Consider the following 21253-nt stretch of genomic DNA (forward strand, 5'->3'; position numbering starts at 1 on the left):
TGTATTTTTTTAAGATCATGAACACATAGTAGCAGATTTGTGCTTATTAGAATTTGACATAACCTGGCTAGAGTACATATTAATATAACAATATTACTCTGCACACTATATTATTTAGGGTATACATTTAAATGAAATGATATTATGAATAATTAGAAACATTTGATTTTTTATTTTGTTAAATCCTGTAATCCTCGTTCATTCTCTTATTTCGGCATAACCTGTTACACACAAACCAGTTTTGTGAATTTCATATCAAATGTTATTTCTATCAATGCATTTTTGAACATGTAAAGTTTTTTTTTTGTTGCATAATAAATACATTTTGTCCGCTTGTCATGTTTTAATTCAAGCCGTCTCATCACCGTAGTGTGTTATATACGTTACTAGCTTTTAAGATGAAGCAACCTTATCTACTTGCCCAGACTCGGGCATTTGAGCTAGGTTTATGTTTTTCGGTTAGCTAGTTTCTCAGGCATGACTGAGGGTTTTCATTCAAACTTAAAAAGTGTATTACCTATATTAAAATTTCCCCATGTGCCAAGATAACTATAGTTAAAAAAAATTCAAAATTATGGGCCATTTTCTCTTAAACATGTACATGTTCACTATATTTAAACGGGTGCAAGTTTTTCTCTGTAAGCTTGTCTCTCATGAATGGCGTTAGTGAGTTCATTGAAACTTACAAATGAATCTTACACATGGAAATAACCCCTTGGAATATGTTTGGTAACAAGTTTGAAATTTGTCAAAACGAGGCCTTTTGAAATTCCAACATTTGCAAAATTATCATCATAACAAAACGAAATATAGCATGCCCAATTACGGATATGGTGCAAGGTATACTGTTAATGACATAATAAGGTGATATGTGTTATATCTAATCACATTTAAAAATGTCAATATTAAACCTTGTTAAAACTTCATTTAAATATTTGCTATATGCTGCATTTATTTTGATAGGTTCAATGTTGTTTTCACATACTTAATGCCAGGTTCAGTGTTGTTTTCCAATACGTTATGCCACACACATTGCTACTTTCTGAATCCATTGACATTTCTCTGGGGGCATCTGTGTCTGGTGGACACGTTTCTAGCCTTGAAAATAGCGTATAATATTTGTTTACACAAACACGTTTTTACCCTATATTTAGCGGATTTTCACGTGTGGTAAAATACCATCTGGATATAAGACATTACAACCCGATTATTGGATAGATTTTTTATTGCTTATATTTATGCATATGGGTTATTGAAACCATTAAAATATTACGTTGTGGAAGTGGGGGGGGGGGGACAAAGAACGTTTGGGAAACACAAACATTTGCGCTAACCAACTTTCAGATAATTTATTGTAAATGTTGCATTCTATCTGAATTTAAATTCAGTTGTTGATCAGCGCGGTTGTTATAATTTAATCCCCACAATCACTTGCTAGAGGCGGCTTCATAGGAACTTGAATTACAAACCTTGGCAACTGAAAATCCGGACGTGGTCGCATTACAGGAAACCAAGTTTGATAATAGTATTAAATCAAATGAAATTATACCAGACAGTTTAGAATATGACATATATAGAAAGGACAGAAATTTAAATGGTGGTGGTACGATGCTATTTTCAAATCTAATTTACTTTCTTCTCCGTTAAACTCGGTTGAAAACGAATCAGAATCAGTATGGGCTAAATTGACTTAAAAAGGGAAAGATCACTTCTTCGGCAGTTGGTATAGGCAGCCGGATGACCCAGTAGATCATCTTTTCTTTAAAGATCAGTTATGTAAAATTAAATCTTATGTGAAAGAGAATGTCATACCATGTATACATGTGTGATTTTACCTTTAGACAAATAAACTGGCAAAAAAAAATTAACAAATTTACTTCATCATGCTTATCGGACTGTGAAGGCCAATCTCTTATTTATATCCAAGACGAACGCTGAACAACTCGTGAATTTTTCCACGAGGGATGAAAACATTCTCGATTTGTTAATTACAACACTACCCGGTCAATTTGAAAACATCTACTCGCCAGACAAGTTTAGTGATCATGATGTTATCGCTAATACGTTGAAGTGTGATATCCCGTACAAAAACCAACCAATACGCTCTTATTTCCAATATTCAAAAGGAGATTATGATGCAATGAGAAAGAAAATTTCGGACTTTTCTATGGAGAATTATTTCAACGGTTATCAAAACTCCAGAACAGTGGAAGAAAATTGGCAATTAATCAAGAAATTCTTATTAAAATGTGTAGACACTCATGTTCTAAGTAAAATATCAAATAGTGTACAATCTTTACCTTGGATTACCCGCGAAATCAAAACATTAGTAAAACGTAGAAATAAAACTCATGCAAATTATAAAAAAAAACTGGAAATACCAGGCTGAAGAAAAAGTGGCAACTGTTAAGAAAACAAGTTAAATCTGAAGTTCAAGATGCTCATGACAATCATGTGAATAATTTAATCGGAGAAATTAAAAAAGACTAAACCTTTTTTGAAATACATAAACTGTCAAAAATCCGACAAACAAGGTATACCCCCGCTAACAACAAAATGTGGCTCTATTGTGGAATCAGATTTAGATAAAGCTAAAGCTTTAAATGAACAATTCACCAGTGTCTTTACGCACACAGAATATACATCAGTTCCTTATGAAACACATTTATACGTACAAATGGACTTAATAAATATTACTGAAAAAGGAGTCGAACAACTGCTTCAAGGCTTAAATACAACAAAGAACTTGCAACTAGTATATCAAGCGTCTTAGTGCATCTCTTTCAGCAATCAGTAAACATTGGTACTATTCCGGAAGATTGGAAATCAGCAAATATTTGTCCTTTATATCAGAAAGACGACAGATCAAAACCGAGTAACTATATACCCGTGTCGTTGACATGCATTTGTTGTAAACTTCTAGAGCACACCATCTGTTCCAACTTAATGCAACATTTAGATAACAACTCTATTCATAACAAAAATCAACATGCTTTTCGTAAAAACCACAGTTGTGAAACTCAACTTGTAACCGTCATTAATGACTGGGCAACATCTATAGATAAATCCAAGCAAGTGGACTTCGAAAAATCGTTCGACACCGTGCCTCATGAATTATTAAAATCTAAATTACACAAATATGGAGTTCCTGTAAACATTCTACAGTGAATTGATTCGTTTTTAGTAAACCGTAAGCAATGCGTTGTGGTTAATGGCTCCATGTCCGAATCATCAATTGTTAAATCTGGAGTACCGCAGGGAACTGTGCTAGGCCCGATCTTATTTTTAGTGCATATTGACGACATCTCTATGGACATAACTTCAAATACTAGACTTTTTTACCGACGATTGTGTTTGCTAAAGGGAAATCAATAATTTTGAAGACTGTTTGGATTTTCAATCGGACATAAACAAACTTGGTAATTGGGCCACTTCGTGGGGAATGAGATTTCAACCCAGTTAATGCAACATGTTGACTCTTCACGTAAAAAAAAGAATATTAATTTTGACTACACATTGAAAAATACTCGTCTAGAATTCTTATCGTGTATAAAATATCTTGGAGTGAATATCACAAGTGATCTGAACTGAAGTAAACATATTAATGAAGTAAGTGTGTAACAAATCTTACAGAACGTTAGGTCTTCTCAAAATAAATTTATCTATGTGTTCTCAAGACGTAAAACTTCAGGCATATAAAGGTTTAATCCGCCCCGTGCTAGAATACGCCAGCGCGGCCTGGGACCCGCATCAAATTTATTTACAAGACAAACTTGAAAGTGTACAAAAACGTGCAGCTAGATTCATTTCTTCTAATTATCGAGACTATGAACCGGGATCTATTACTAAAATTCTAAAGGACTTAGAACTTCAATCTTTGATAGAAAGAAGAAAACAAAATAGATTAATATTACTATGCAAAGGACTAAATTCACGTGCAAATTTACCATTGGATCAACTTCGTCGACCTATTCGTTATACCAAATATATCATAATGAACATTTGAACAGAATTTCGACAACAACAAACGTACTGAAGTTCAGTTTCATTCCAAACACGTATGTGACTGGAACTCTCTTCCACCGAACTTTATTCGCAAATACCAAACAGCTACCAGCGATCGTATTTTTGTGTTTATAAATCAAATTAGAGGGGGGGGGGGGGGGCACGAACACTGAGTAATTTTTACAGCTACTTGACGCACGCGCGGTGAGTAAATGTTTTTCAATGTTTCACCGTAACACATCAAGATCAAGATAGGAGTCTGTCTGTTGCGTGCCTATCGGCCTGTATGTCTGCCACAAACTTAAGCAGACTGTAACTTAACCGTGCATTGGAGGATTTCAAATAAACGTTGTACAAATGTTTACCCATATGGCGACGGTGTGTCAAGCACACAACATCGTTGCCACCTTTAATATCAAGGTCAAACATTGAGGTCAAATTTTAGGATACAGCGCTTCATTGTCAAAATAGGACTTCTCTGTACTGTTACTTCCCACACACTGTACGATTTAAAAATCACTTGGCACAAATGTGCACCTATATGAGACTGTGTGTAGCACAGAAACAAATGTTGGTACCGTCCAGGTCAAACTGGTTTAAGTTCAAACTACGTTCGTTTATTTTTAGCTCAGCTGAGCACAATGTGCTCATGGTGAGCTTTTGTGAGTGCCTTTTTTCTCCGTCGTCCGTTGTGCGGCGTCAACATTTGTCTTGTTAAGGCTCTAGAGAACACATTTATTGTCCGTTCTTCATGAAACTTGGTCAGAAGGTTCGTCTCAATAATATCTTGGATAAGTTCGAAAATGATGTCAGTTGGTTGATAAACATGGCCGCCAGGAGGCGGGGCATTTTTCCTTATATGGCTACAGTAAAAACATTGTTAACACTCTAGAGGCAACATTTATTTTCCAATCTTCATGAAATTTGGTAAGAAGATTTTTCCCAATAATATTTTGGATGAGTTCGAAAATAATGCCAGTTGGTTGAAAAACATGGCCGCCAGGAGGCGAGGCATTTTTCCTTATATGGCTTTAATAAAACTTTGTTAACAATCTAGAGTCCACATTTATTGTCCAATTTTTATGAAATTTGGTCAGAAGATTGGTCTTAATGATATCTTGGGTGAGTTTGAAAATGGTTATGTTTGCTTAAAAAACATGGCTGCCAAGGGGCAGGGCATTTTTCCTTATATGGCTATATATGGCTATAGTAAAACCTTTTTAACACTCTAGAGGCCACATTTATTGTCCGATCTTCATGAAACTTGGTCAGAATATTTTTCTCAATATTATCTTAGTTCAAAAACGATGCCAGTTGGTTGAAAAACATAGCCGGGCAAGGCACTTTTCCTTATATTGCTATAGTACAACCTTTGTTACACTCTAGAGGCCACATTTATTGTCCAATCTTTATGAAATTTGGTCAGAAAATTGGTCTCAATGATATCTTGGATGAGTTCGAAAATGGTTACGTGTGCTTTAAAAACATGGCTGCCATCGGGAAGGGGCATTTTTCCTAATATGGCTATATACGGCTATAGTAAAACCTTGTTAACACTCTAGAGGCCACAATTATTGTCCAATCTTAATGAAACTTAGTCAAAAGATTCATCCCAATAATATCTTGGACGAATTTGAAACTGACGCAAGTGGGTTGAAAAACATGGCCGCAAGGGTTCGGGGCATTTTTCCTTATATAGCTATAGTAAAACCTTGTTAACACTCTAGAGTCCACATTTTTATTTCGATCATCATGAAACTCGGTCAGAAGATCTGTCCCAATGATATCTTGGACAAGTTCGAAAATGGTTCAGGTTGCTTTAAAAACATGGCCACCAGGGGCGGGGCATTATTTCTTGTATGGCTATATATGGCTTTAGTAAAACTCTAGATTCTAAATGTATTGCCCGATCTTCATGAAACTTCGTCGGAAGATTCATCCTTATTTATCTTGGACGAGTTTGAAAATGGTTCGGGTTGGTTGGAAAACCTGTACACCAGGTGGCTGGGCATTTTTCCTTTTATAGCTATAGTAAAACCTTGTTGGAACTCTAGATGACACATTTATTGTCCGACCATCATGAAACCTGGTCAGAACATTTGTCCCAATGATATCTTAGATGAGTTGAAAATAGTTACAGTCGGTTGAAAAACATTATAGTTAAATATTCTCGAAGTTTAATGTAGTCATATTTATTTCGCAGAAAATTACTTTAGGGAAAAAACACTGTTCATAGCTTAATTTTTTTGAATTCCAATCATGAATGCACACTTTATAACTTCAACTGAACCTTATCAGCTGCCTGAGCACAAATCAATACACATCTCTGAGTGAACCTTGTTGTTCTATTTTCAGACCTTGTTGTCCTTTGTCTTTGATGTGTGGCACCATAGATAAGAGAAGATATAATTTTTTAGGCACATAGTTTATTTATGAGGTCTGAATTTTGTTGTGTGATTATCAAAGATTTGTGTTTTAAAATGGATTTATTGATGTTTGTTTTTAAACATTTCAACATCTTGTAGAATCGGAAAATACAACATTTTACACTTTACAATTGTACAAAACAGATATTAAAATGTTGTATTTTAAAAAATTCTCTGTTAAATAAATGAGATGAATATTCACCACGTGCAACATTTCTGGTGATGAATAATATTGGCGGTCTTTCCCTTCCATAAAAAAACACATGAGTACCAAAGTCATACAAATATAAATATTCGAACAAGTTTGTATTTCTACAACTCCTTAGTTACTGCGGGAAAACACAACATTCGAAAACGTTACATACAAGAAATTTACGCAAAATTAAGACTTCAATATTACTTGAGGTCATGATACAAGTAGTTATTAAAATGTGCTGAAACAATTATGACTTAACTTAACAAAACGCATTATACGTATACAAATTCATATAATGGACCTGACAATAGTGAGTTAGAATTTATACAGTTTGCTTAGTGGATTTACTTGCTGTCCTTTTTTGCGGTAGTTCATTTTTTGCGTACGGTTTTACACGATCTTTTATGTTCTTGAGATTGAAGTTCAGTGCCAGACAAGTTGACGGCTTCAAGTTGTAGACTTAAAAGTCGTGATTTTCAAGTCGTGATTTTCAAGTCTTGTTCTACAATGTGTGGTACTCAAGCCGTGTTCTCCAAGCCGTTTGTCCATGCCTGGTCAACAACGACACATCATGCGTATGTGATTGCAATTGCAGTCTTGGCATTAATATTGTTTAGGCACTAGCACAGCCGGGCTACCAGCTTGGAAATTTCACCAGCCCGAATCAATTTAAACGAGCCCGAAATGAATGTTGTAATTATTTTACATTTTTAGCTATATTTGCATTGAAGAAACATAGAACAATAAACATTAAACAAATAAACACTTGATTCTGTTTTATTCACAGTTAATTTCAAACAAAAAAAAGTATCACAAGGTCTCAAGACATCTCCATTCATGGTCATTGTCTGAGTCACCGACATCCAGGTCTGTCATGTCAGGTATGCTCTTAAAGGCAGCCTGAAAACAAAAACAAATGTTACAACGTATGAATTTTCCACTCAAATATCTGAATAAGTAAATGCAATGTCAAACTAGCAATAATACCTGTGCATAATAAGTAGAACAAGAAGGTAATGTTGTTTTCTTAAATTATGTATGAATTGCACTTACCAGCCAGTCAGCAATGATGGCTCAGAATCAAAGTCTCCTTGGAGACATCTTAACGAAGCCATCACTGATTATTCTTCCATAACGGTTGCAATTTTCGTTTTATTGACTGTTAATAGTTTTTGTTGCAACCTTCATTCTCATTTTGCAGTTGATGTGTGAGCGTTGCGGGCTCAAAATAACGCAGAAAAGACATTAAAATAAAATTATTGCCGCATGTTCTCCACCCAGTAGTAATAAAAGTTATAGCGTCTCGCGAGATTGACTTACAACACTGTTCGATAAGCGTCTAATCAATGACTGCTCAAGGGAAATAACAAATGAAGTTTTGATTAAGCGTCTATATGAATCTATTTCGGACATGTTACTAAGTTCGGACTTGAAAAAATGCACTCGACCGATCGGGCTGCCGGCTTAGAATTTTCACTCGACTCGGTCGACGGTCGAGTGGGTTACGTCCAAGACTGCAATGGACATATACACCGAAAACATAATTAAAACTAAATAATAAGCAGGTTTAATCCGTAATAAACCGTAATAAATAACAAAACAATTATAAAAACATATTACACAAATATTATTTAAAAACGTTGTGTACAATACGTTGAACTATTTGTACTCATACACAGCTGGCAGGCCCACACTGGACTCGCCTATTAACCTCTACAATATTCACACATATAGCACGCAGACCCGCGACGCAGTTTGACAATTTCAAGATACTTCTTTCGAAGTAATAGAGGGTCCTGTAGAGAAATCCGGAAAACAAATCTGAAAGCAGAAAGAAAAAATGGAGATGAGTGGAAGTAACAACTGAGAACAGTCTCGTCAAGAATGGAAATTGCGCAGATCTTCGTACCTGAAAATTTAAAAGAAATAGTTAAAGTGTTAGTGATATTATTGTCAAGCAGTGGCTTTGTTTACGTAAATAAGGCTCATGCTGACCATGTGCGCATCTTCTAACAAGTGACCTTTATTTAGTCGAAGATGACTAGATACCATAGGTAAAATAAAGTGTCACTCAACGTATACAAGATCAGGTCATTACGGATATCCACATAGCGCAGAGCATTACTTACGCTCGATTGGTCATTGTCGGCTCGGGTACTACTTAAATGTACCCCGGGTACTCTTAGTATACTTAAATGTACCCCGGATACGAAAAAGATGCTAATACGTATCCGACCAATTTAGACTTACCAGAGATTTATTTCCACCCAAAATCCGATATTGTAAAGCCCGCAACGGAATACTAAACAATATTCTCTTTGAACAAAACCTTCCTAAAATGCTTTTTGAGTAGGAGTTTCGATAAAATAGAGGCCATTTATATATATAGAATATTTGACATTAATATGAACAAATTAAAAGAAACAAGAGCTGTCTCCATAGGATGACATATGCCCCCGAAAAACGCTTTGATAGATAGTTATGAGCATTTTTCGAAACCTGAACGCAGATTTTGAATCCTAAACGCGGACCCTAAGTTCAAGGTTAAGGTCAAAGGAGTCCAAATGTGTGTGCGTTTGGAAAGGCCTTGTCCATATACACATGCATACCAAATAGGAAGGTTACATCTGAAGCGACATAGAAGTTATGAGCATTTTTCAAAACCTAAACGCAGATTTCGAAACCTAAACGCGGACCCAAAGTTCAAGGTTAAGGTCAAAGGGGTCAAAATGTTTGTGCGTATGGAAAGGCCTTGTCCATATATGCATGCATACAAAATATGAAGGTTACATCTGAAGTGACATAGAAGATATGAGCATTTTTCTAAACCTAAACAAAAAGTGTGACGGAAAGACGGACTGACGGTCCGTCCGATAACTATATGCCCTCCTTTGGGGGCATAAAAATAGCCGACAATGACCGATTTATCGTAAAAATTCGCGGGTACGTTTCAGGACATTTTTCGTACCCGAGGTACATTTAAGTATACTTAAAGTACCCGGGGTACATTTTACTAGTACCCGAGCCGACAATGACCAATTGAGCATTACTTACATAATTGCGCGATACAAACACCTTATTGAAACCAATAAGATACACCTTCATCACTAAACTATTGTCATTATCTAGTTTAAAGTCTGGACGGGCGAATTTGTAAAACAGAGCTTTACCTAGATATCCTCATTACAAAGTTAGGCAATAATTTGAATAATCTAGATCCTATCGTACTACGTCATTTTATATCAGAGCTACCTAAATATAATTAAACGACGGTAGACACATATAAGAATTAATATAATCTCGAACCGGCCTGTACGGGCGCTCAGAAACCTTCATGGCATATTAACGTCAAAATTAATATTTAGGTCGGCAGTTGACCGAATTGTCCAGTGAAATTTGATAAAACCGAATTTTGAATTTACGTAGTATTCTCTTTAACAATTCGAAAGTACGGTTTGTTTTTGGGTTAGTACTGTTCATGTTGATAACGCGCAGGTCATCCGGATACGTTGATTTATGGATCGCCCTTCGATAAAAGAGAAAAACAAAAGTCAAGCCCGAGACGAAAGTTTCTCTTTTTTTTTCAATTTCATATCCTAAACATTAGTTTTGAGAAAAGGGACATGTTGGAGTTGAAAAATGGCATATCCTTTGGGATTTAAAAGAAAAAAAAATCGCGGGACAATAGTACATTTTCTCGAAAAAGTTAGAACAAATACATCGGAAAAGAGCATGGACTGCATGCATGATCGGTACCCATTTCAACAAAATAACATGAGTTCCGCGGTCGGAGACATATGCCCCACCCCCAAACAGGGCTTTGAACGAGTGATCCAGATTTCAATAGGGGTCATCTACTGCCCAAGGCCAATACACAAGTGAAGTATCAAGCCAATCGGTCAATTCGTTGGCGAGTTGATCAGAAACGATTTTAACACGCATTGTGATAGTGGCCTTGACCTTTGACCTAGTGATCACAAATTCAATAGGGGTCATCTACAGTCCAAGGCCAATGTGCATGGGAATTATCAAGCCAATCGGTCAATTTGTTGGCGAGTCGATCGGGAGTTTCAACAGGGGTCATCTACTGTCCAAGGCAATTTCACGTGGGAAGTATCAAGAGAATCGGCCAATTCGTTGAAGAGTTATTGATCGGAAACGATGTTAACACTTATTGCGACAGTGACCTTGACCGTTGACCTTGTGATTCCAATTTCATTAGTGGTCATCTACTGACTAAGGACAATGTACATGAGAAGTATCAAGCCAATCGGTCAATTTGTTGAAGAGTTATTAATAGCAAACGATTTTCACACTTATTGTGGCAGAGACCTTGACCTTTGACCTAGTGACCCCAATTTAATTGGGGGTCATCTACTGTCCAAGGCCAATGCTCAAGTGAAGTATCAACCCAATCGGTAAATTCGTTGACGAGTTTCTGATAGGAAACGAACTGTGGTCTACCGACAGATCGACGGACAGACCGACCGACATCCAGCAAAACAATATACACCCTCTTCTTCGAAGGGGGGCATACAAATACGAAAACATATTGCAAGAAAGTGTAAGCTATTCAGGCTCGAAGAACAATTAATGTGCTTCAAATACTGACACTATGATTGTATTCAATGAAATATGAACAGTAATAGTTTTTTTTCAATAAGTTGTATGCACGATGTTGTAAATACTTTGATTTCCGATAAAGGACAAGTCGGAAAACGGAGACTTTCAACGAATTGGGCTCTCTGCCTCTGGTATACGAGTTTCATATTCTATTTGACATGCGTTTATATATTATGAATATTCGTACCAAACTTTTTGAAGTACGAATCAATTTGCCTACATAATCCCGACACAAGGGCTATGTATATCTTTCTTACAAACACATGTGAAATATAACCAATGGTGTTGTTCGTTTTCAAATAGGACATTTCTATCATCATCTGAAAATAAAAACGGGTGATTTCAATTTAGAATTAAGATTCAAGTGCTTATTTCTTACGAAATATATTTCAAGTGACAACCGTTAATACAACCGTTAATATTCATCTACATAAGCAATTTTGGTGGCTTGAAATCTGTAATTATTTAACAGAACTGCGAAGTAAATGTCTCAATAGACTGCTCTCAACAGAAAGATTGAACTATTTTCACAATAAGTTTATATATTTGAGCCTCGATCTGTGATTAATTTTCGTTAACAAAAAAGTCTCTTCTTAGCAAAAATCAAGTTAACTGCAAAGGCTTATCTGGGGAAAAAACTTTCCGCACATACATTAAACCCCCTTTTCACAAATCGCGGTCCATTTGTATATGGTCATAATACTTTTCCTTTTTTTTCAAGTGAGCTTCCATGCAACCGTTCTGGATCAAGTACGCTCAAGCTTTGATGGATCTGATACTTGAAGAAGCACACGATTCCATCAATGATTTGAAAAGCTTTCTCATCTTTCCGCGTTATGTACTGGTGTCAAATAATTCCGCATGTAAACAAACGCTAAACATTTCTTTGAAATGTTAATAACGTTTTATTTATTGTTAAATTCTAAAAAAGGACTCAACTGACTTGCGTTGAAATTTTATCAAAATGTTGTTCTTGTTGGTTATTAAAAGCGCTTCCGCTGGATTTAAAATTTCTTTTCTATGTATTGTTGACGTTGAGTTCCAATTGATACAAAAATCCATGTTCAAAGCAGAACTTGAGAATTCTCATTTTTATGTCAATTATTGGAAACGGATCCGTGGGGCGACATTAATCCAGTATTAGAGCGTCGGAATCGGTTACAGAAGATTTTGAGTTCTAGCCAAGATAGCAGCGGGTTGAAAATGCGGGAAATAACCAAAATGTGGCGAGAAGACAGGTGTAGTACCAGGGAAGCAGACATCGAGAGGAGCTTCGACGTAACAATCAATTTAAGATACATAAATTGAACATTCACGCTAAAATGTTCAAATTTTAATCCCCAAAAAACGCATGTCTTAATTGAATAGGCCATTAAAAAACAAAGTCACATTCAGGTTCAAAACGGACGAGAAAAATGAAGCAAATCTTCATTGAATCGTTTTTAATTAACGTCAGTACATAAATTTTTATTAATTGCCTGCTTACTTTGACAACAGTAAATAATTATAGAAAACAGAGAAACAACTTCATTCTGTGGTAAATTTACTGGTGTGTAACCGGAACAGTACGGCAGAGGCTAATCGATTGAACGGAAACCAATGCAAATAATCGTCAGTCATACTGTAGCCTTATTACTAGACGGACGTCTACTTTTGTATCGTTGATCATCCTATGTGTTTTGTGTGTCTACGTTCCTGGACTGAGGGATCCGGGAACAGATACAGCTTTATTTCAGGTAAGTACTATCAGTATTTACTTCACTGGCGCTGCGAGCAATAATTTTTGCAACTTTCGCAGTTCCAAAAATTTAACCTTTGCGGGAACATACCCGCCATTGTGGTTTGTTTTTATGATTGTTTCCGCTGTGGTATGACTCATTTTGTTGTCAAGATTGTGCAGAAACTGCACAATAGTGACGTTTTATTTTGCATTTTATGAAAGTGCAACAATATTTTGATATTTGTGATATTTTTGCGATTTAGGCTTTCGCGGAAAATTGTCCGCCATATTGTTTTTTGCAAGAATCGTCAGTCATTACAGGCTGTCAAGCGGTCATACTTTTTCCTACTTTTTCCTACTATTTCCTACTTTTTCATCAGGATCCTACTTTTTCCTATTTTTTTACCAAATCTTCCTACTATTCCTACTTTTTCATTTTCAATGGAGAATTTTTTTTTTTAAAGAGTTAATTTAGTAAACTTGCAGGATGAATGAATCTATGGCATGACTGTATCCCTGTTAATGTGCATTCATCTAGATGAGACCTGACAACCCATGCTGACTGCTAGCACCTCTTCAGGAGCATAAATATTTATTTCTTATGTAACTTTTAAAATTATTGACAAGTTTTTTTTTGAAGTAACAATAGTGCCTTGTTTACTTCCTTAGCATTTGTTCACTGCAGACCTCACTACCTTACACAGTTCCCAGTGATGCAAGAGCTGAGGGAACCCATTGTTAATTCCAGTTTTATTTTGTTTCCATTGACAACAATTTGACCAAACCTTATGCATGTTTACATGATATTGCTGTTTGGAATGTAGAGATATAGAGATACATGTATTGTATGAGTGGTTATGTAATATGGAATTTATTACACAAGTTATTGGAAAAAAGATAAAACTGATGCTTTGCCGAGTTTTCATCATTTACAAATATAATGTAATAAATTCTGTATTACATGACAACGGATATGATGTTCTATTGATATCATAGGTACATCATGTTTAGTAATTAAAGATAAATGCACAGAGCCTAAATGCCATGATACATTTTTATGCTCCCGGTAGGGTGGCATATTGCAGTTGTACTGTCAGTCCGTCTGTCTGTCTGTCTGTCTGTGTGTGTGTGTCCGTCCGAAAACTTTAATATGGGCCATAACTTTTGCAATATTGAAGATAGCAACTTGATATTTGGCATGTATATGTATCTCATGAAGCTGCACATTTTGAGTGGTGAAAGGTGAAGGTCATCCTTCAAGGTCAAAAGTTAAAAAATACAATCCAAGGGAAGTAATAAGCTTTAAAAGGGAGATAATTTCTAAACCTGCCAAATGATATATTGAAATTTTATTTCAAAGCTGCGCAATAGTGGGCATTGTGTTTTTTTTGTAGCGGATCCGTGGTCTAGTGGTAACACACTGGCTTCACAATCCAGAGATCGCTGGTTCGATCCCCCACTGCACCTAACCTACTAACTCGTCTTTCGCATGAGACGTTAAACCGAGGTGCAGTGTACTAGGTGCTATACACCGGGCACTAAAAGACCCAGGGTCACCTCTGGAACGGGGTGTCTCCTGTATCTTGCACTATCCCCCGTAACCAACTAACACGTCTTTCTGGGGGCGATGGCCATATGGGAGACAATCCCGGTGCACTCGATAAAAACAAAAACAACAACAACGGGCATTGTGTTTCGGACAAACACAATTCTTGTCTAATGATGCCATTGCTAGTGAGGTAACTTCAAGGTGTTAAAGCGAAGTATTAAAATTATTAAACGGCATTATTACACTCCCGCAAAGTCATCAATAATGTAAAAGCCATTATTTGAAACTGGAATAAACAATGTAGTGCAACTGTTTCATTGCCCAATCAATGCTGTCATAAAAGATGTCAGGTGATAAGGTCCTATCTCCAGTTGCATAATCTGCTCTGCAATGACCAGTCATTTTGAATGTAACTTGAGTCATTATAACTGCACCCTATTGTCAATTTAAAGGTTTCACAATGTAGCTGTAGCAGAGCATTTACACTGCTTTATATTCTAGTATTAATCTTGTACAACAAGTTGGTGTATCACTAAATAAATTTGGTCTTCTGCTTAAGGATATAACATGCACAATATAATTATCATTTTTATATTGATACACAGAAGACCTCTAACCACTTATTTGATGATACACCAAAATGAACAGCATCTAATTACATGTATACTTCTTTATCAGGGTAGCTTTGCTTGAAACTTAATTATCATAGATACACTATAAGTGCTAAAATTCCTAGTGGGAAAACAAAGTTTAACCCTTCATGGATGGAGAAGTTGGACACCAGTGGAAAAACACTGGGATCATGGTGCAAGAGAGATACCGGCAATGAGTTTGCAAGATATTGTACTGTCTGAATGAAGTCCATCTTGTAGTAATTCTGGTGCTAATCAACTGATAAGTCATGCAGATGGATAAAAACACAAGGAAAACATGAAATACATGCATGATAATTCACAAAAGCGTTTGTTTGGAAGTGCCCAAAAGCCAAGCAGCTCTCAGGGTTGTGGGGATAAATCTATCTGTATGCAAGTACATCCATCACACAAGGAACAGGTACAAAAGGCTGAACTCTTCTGGGCCCTTAAGGTAGCTTCAAGTGGGTATCCATACAGAACATGTGATGGCACTCCTGCTCTGTTTCAAGCTATGTTTCCTGGACCTGTGTCTAAAAAATAAGTATTATGTATTCCTACTTTGAGGGAAAAGTTCCTACTTTTTCCTACTTTTTTCCTACTTTTCTTGCAAAAGTAGTTCCTATTTTTTCCTACTTTTTGAAAAAAGGTCACTTGACAGCCTGTCATTATTGACGATTGCATTGTACATTCGTTCATTTATTCTATTAATTTTGTGAATTAACCTTTTAGTTCATTATTCTGGAATAGTTGCATGGTTTCAGAATAGTTTCTGTACTAAACTCATTATTAAACAGTAAACGTACGTGTACTTTCATGCATTAGTGAAAGCCATCTTTGGTTAATCTGAAAGTTTGTAGATTTATTCTTTTGAGACGTAATTTCATTAGAATTATTGATATTTCACTGGGAGTTTTTAAATTTCCCGGATTTAACAACCATCAATAAATAGCTCGGGATACCCCATTTTTCATTGGTTGTTGCCATGAGCTAACCGGAAACGGAAATCGTTCCATTGTTTACTTTCCGGTGATTGGAATTTCAGCAATTGCATCTATTGTTCATTGATATTTAGTGTAACTAATAATTGTTATAAGTTGCGCTAGTTGATATTAGAGTGCAATAGCAATTGCAGTATATTTCAACCTGTATTTTGTTTTTTTTAAAAAAACAAAAATAAATAAATAAATAAATACTTAGGAAATAGTGTCATTTTCATTTCATTGTAATAATATTACAAATATTGTCAACTTGCTTTATTGCTTCATCACATATTAGTATTATTACTGGCGTATGCATAGTTGAAACTGTAAATTTTCTGAGCGACTGGATATATTACAAGCATATTTTGGTTTACCGTAAAGCTTTTCTACTTCCTAAAGAGCGCACCTGTAGCAATACCGTATTTACTTTAAAGCAATTAGTAAATAATTTAGTACAGTAAACCAAATACACTGAAAAATATTTCAGTTTCTTTTCAAGCTAGTGCTATCAGGGTGATTGAAAACTTTGCCATTGATTGTTTTTGGAGAATAATCATTTAATGTCTTTGTTTCTACATTAGTTGTGTTCTAGCCTAGCCAGTGCACGGGTTCCTGCACCCGGAGGTATCTGACCTTGAGGGTACAGAGGAGACGTGCACTGGGGATCGGGCAGTCGCAGTGAGCAGAGGGACTATCGGTTCTCCGGCATCGCTGGGGATCGCGCAGTCGCAGTGAGCAGAGGGACTATCGGTTCTCCGGCAACGCTGGGGATTGCGCATAACCTGCATCATACTTTACCGGCAGTTTCTGGTTGAGTTGAGGTTATAGGTATAAACACAATCCATTTCCTGTAATAGTTGCCTATTATCCTGGAGTCATTAAAATAATTGCATATCATTAAATACTATTCATACTGGGTCTCTATCAATACTGAGAGTTATCAACGGCTATAGTACCCGGCATTAGATACTGGGTGTTATATTTTGGATACATACATTTTTGGTGTTTATGGCCATTTGTTTTATTACATTTATGTCTATTTGATTCCATTTTTGTATGCCCATTTTTATTAGGTTGAGAAATAGATTTACTATTTAGTATTGTGCGTGATTGAAACCTATTCCTTTCAACAATTTAATATTATTATACTGGAGTCATTTAGATAACCACACGCTATTGAACAATATTTATACTTGACCCTATTAATAATCACAATCACTAAAGAACAAATACCCGGTACCAAATACTGGGTGTTACATTTTCTAGTATATGTTATTTGAGTTGTGATGGCCATTAATTTGTTTTACTACACTTGTGCTCATTTGCTCCCATTTTTGATTGGGTGGAGAAAGAGTATTTATTGATTGTATGGTGGTGTGTGAGTGTGATAAATATTGAAATTAAAGTTTTTGTGAGCCAGGAATAGTTAGATAAATACTTGTTTGTATTAGTTTTGCATATCATTGCATTTAAATTGCAAATGTGTGTGTGTGGTGTACTTTATGTGAAATGCTTAGACTAGACTTGGACAGTAAATTGACATTACGTGACAGACAATGGCGGAGAGAACTATTGGTTTAGGTTCAGCTTATTTTGAGGAAATGAAACTGTTGCAGCAAAATGTACAAACACCATTTCCTCATCAGTACCCGTCAGGGCAACCAACTCCAGTACAGACACGACCAATTTCACAATCACAACAACCATTTCCTTACCAGTACCCATCTGTGCAACCAACTGGTCCGTACCCACAAATCCAACAGCCACACCCTGGGCAACCAATGCAGTTCCCACCATGGCTGCAAGGACCGCCACAAATTGCATCTCCATACATGCGGTACCCTCCACATTGGTATCCGGCCCAAGAACAGTTCATGCCCTTCACCAGTATGCAGGGGCACCAAGGAATTGGAGTACAAGCTGGTGTAACAAACCAGGGATTTGCACCGGCAGGTACAAATGTTCAACCGGCAGCTCTGGGCGAAATGGTTCCAGAAAATAATGCTGGTAGAAATCAATCACAGTTATGGTCAGAAGACGAGATCAAAGAGGGTAACCTCCAACTCGCAGAGAGCACGCCGAACACAAAAGCAGTCCCTGAAGACAGTAACAAGTTCAGCAGTTTTTATTCGTCTGGCTATGTTACGGCTAACCAGTCTGTGGAAGTCAGCCCGGCCAGAGTACCTGTGAAGCAGCAGATTGATATACCTGTTCATTCACCCAACAATCAGACAAGGGCAGGTAATGTCACGTCTCGGGCCTCTGGTTCCCGCACTTCATCCATCAGCTCTGCGACAAACAAGGGCTCATTCCGCGCCAACATGAGCTTCAGTCACATGCAGGACAGCCTCTCATCTGATCTACAGTCCGAGATGGATGAGATTTGGATGGACCTGAACAACGTCTCTAAGAGGGACCTGATGGCCGTATACAAAGAAGGGGTACAAGAACGAGATAAGTTAAGGTCGACGATGATTCAGTGTCAAGACAGTGCTTCCCGACGTATCTCGGAGATGAAAAAACAGATAGCCATGGAACAGCATGCAAAGACAGACCTGGTGGTGAGAGTCAACCAGGAAATAGAGGACAAAGTAGAGATTCTGGAATTCCTGAAAGAGAGCAAAGAACATCAGGCGGCTATGCTCACCGATAAAGCAGGCGTTGAGCGAGAATTGATGGAGCTGCAAGTCCAGTTTCAAAAACTGCAGAGTTCCCTCGAGAGTAAGTTACAGCAGCAGGTACAACAGGCACGGGAGATGATAGAACAGTTAAAGAAAGACAGACAGATGGCTATTGCAGAAATGAAGCAGCAAATGCATGAGGAGATGGAGAGAAAAGATGGAGAAATCTTAAGATTAAGGTCAAAGGCACAATCACTCGGTCAGGAGAACACGCAACTGAAGGAACACATTGAAAAGTTGGAGAAAGCTTCAACAAATCAGTTGGAGAAAGCCCGTGCAAATCAGTTGGCGAAAGCTCGTGCAATCTTCAAGCGTTTGAAAGCAGAGAAGTCGGAGGCGATTGCTAAGAGGGAGTCGAGACTGAAGGAGTATGAGAACAAAATGAAAGTGGAGAAGGAGAACCTGCAGAAGCAGGGCAATGACTTCCAGAATAGGGAACGAGAAAATAACCAACGCAAACGAGACTGGCACAAAGTGAGGAAAATTTCAGAAAGATGAATGAACAACACAACCACACAATTCTGGAGAGAAGTGAGTCGGATATGTTGGTCCATCAGATGCAGGTTGAGGCCGATAGACAGAAGGAGGAATACGAGAGACCGGTAGGTGAAGCTGGTCACATGTCAGATGCTAGTCTTGCCCAGTTGGCTGCGTACCATGAGAAAGATGAAGCTGAGATCCTGACCCAGCATCAGACGAGTTTGCATGGGAAGGCTGAAGAACATGCAGCACACCATCAGGAGGTAGTCAGTGGGTACAAGGCTCAGATAAAGGCTGCTATTGAAGACCAAGCGAGGGTCTTTGAGTCAGCCATTCAGTCCACTGAGGTACAGAAGGCTCCTGAAGGGGGACAAGAGCAGTTGGACAAAGTCAACAGACCAAGTGAAGACCAAGCGAGGTTCAGTGAATCAGTCAGGCCGTCGACTGAGTTACAGAAGGCTCTGGAAGAGGGACAAGTGCAGTTAGGCAAACTCATCATCACACTGAACACTCCCAGAGCAGACCTCTTTCTTAAAGAGAAAAAGCTGGAGCAAAGTGGCATGAAGTTCAGTACCAAGATGTTTAATCATAAGGCAGGAGCAATGAACGGCAATCCTGATGCTTTGTGCAGGAAAAACATCGTGGATGATCGTATAGAGTATAAACTTGGTTATGAGTTGGAGGACGTAGATGATGGGGTCCCCTTGTCAAAATCATGGAAAGAAAGACATGAGAAGACACGGGAAGTATGGGATCCGGGTATAATATTTACGAAGGTTATAAACAAGGTGGGTGATCCGGTCTATATGCTTGATACTTAACACTAGAAAGCGAAATAGCACAAACTATCTGTGGGTGATCGGGTCTATATGCTGGATATCGCGCCTAAACAAAATAATACAAACTATCGGTTAAATGGGACGGACCGGGAAGGGTGACACGGCTAATATCTCCTTATATGTACATCATAATGCATAAGAATGTGGTCAAAATTAATCCCCAAAATGGGCAAGTAAAGAAATTGACCGACTGACTGGACACTTTGGTGACAGTGATGAAACCTTATAATGTATGTGTGTAGACAGCCAGATGACAGTTTTATGACCAAGTGCGATTGGTGAGGTGTTTGGTTTCATGGAAGATGTGTCAATGAAAGTGAGGAGGAAGGTGTGAGGATGAAATGTCCAAATTGTGTAAAACTGTAACTCACACTTTGGGCTGAAATACTTGAAATATTGGTTAATTGTTTTAGCATGTCTGACTCCGGCTAGGCAACTGATAGTCCTAAAAGAGGGTGGAGGGAGTATATGGAGAAGACTGCCCGGGTGGTACAGGAGATAGAACAGGCTAATGCAGAAGGCCGACTCCAGTATGGCACGGCAAGAGAGCTGGTGTATGCCCTGGGCCAAGTCCACTCCTCAAGGTTGGAGCAGGAAAAGCGTCATGAGCTACTGAAAGGGCAATATGACATTGCAGTGAAGCAGCAGAAGTACCGTTTTGTTGCTGATCTACGCTACAGAGCGGATGTCATTTGCTCGAAGGAATTTGTTTCGAAGGCATTCGGCAAACCTGTGGCCAAGAAAAAGGGTCTAGGATTGTCACTGAATGCGCGTCCAAGAGGTGGTAAGGTGTTGCAGACAGCTGGACGGCTGAGTACCTTCTCGGGTCTACAGTCCGGGTTTCCAGCCTTACCCGCTACGGCATCAAAAGTCCCGGCAACTGTTTCGCTGGGAGAGATCAAGATAGAGAAGGCTTCTGGGGACGACGAAGTGCTGCCCATGGAAACCGAAGTCCTTTCGGTTATAGCGCAGGAAGAAGATGACCTGTCAACTTCTTCTGTCTTCACTGCGTTGGACGAAGTGGGACAGTTCTCAGTCGTTGATGAAGTGGGGCAGTGTGAAGACACCCCACTGATCAAGACAGAAGTAATTTCTGTTTCAAGCGACTCTGATACAGAA

At 37.8% G+C, this 21253-nt stretch overlaps 1 protein-coding gene across 1 annotated transcript; it reads left to right on the forward strand.

Moving 5' to 3' along the window:
- The first annotated feature begins 17966 nt into the window (after positions 1 to 17966).
- LOC127849745 (ELKS/Rab6-interacting/CAST family member 1-like) lies at positions 17967 to 19313 on the forward strand. The gene has a single exon (XM_052382494.1). The coding sequence runs from the start codon at positions 17967 to 17969 to the stop codon at positions 19311 to 19313; it is 1347 nt and encodes a 448-aa protein (XP_052238454.1).
- The last annotated feature ends 1940 nt before the right edge of the window (positions 19314 to 21253 follow it).

The sequence above is a fragment of the Dreissena polymorpha genome, chromosome 11 (genome assembly GCF_020536995.1).
Source record: "Dreissena polymorpha isolate Duluth1 chromosome 11, UMN_Dpol_1.0, whole genome shotgun sequence".
NCBI lineage: Eukaryota > Metazoa > Mollusca > Bivalvia > Myida > Dreissenidae > Dreissena > Dreissena polymorpha.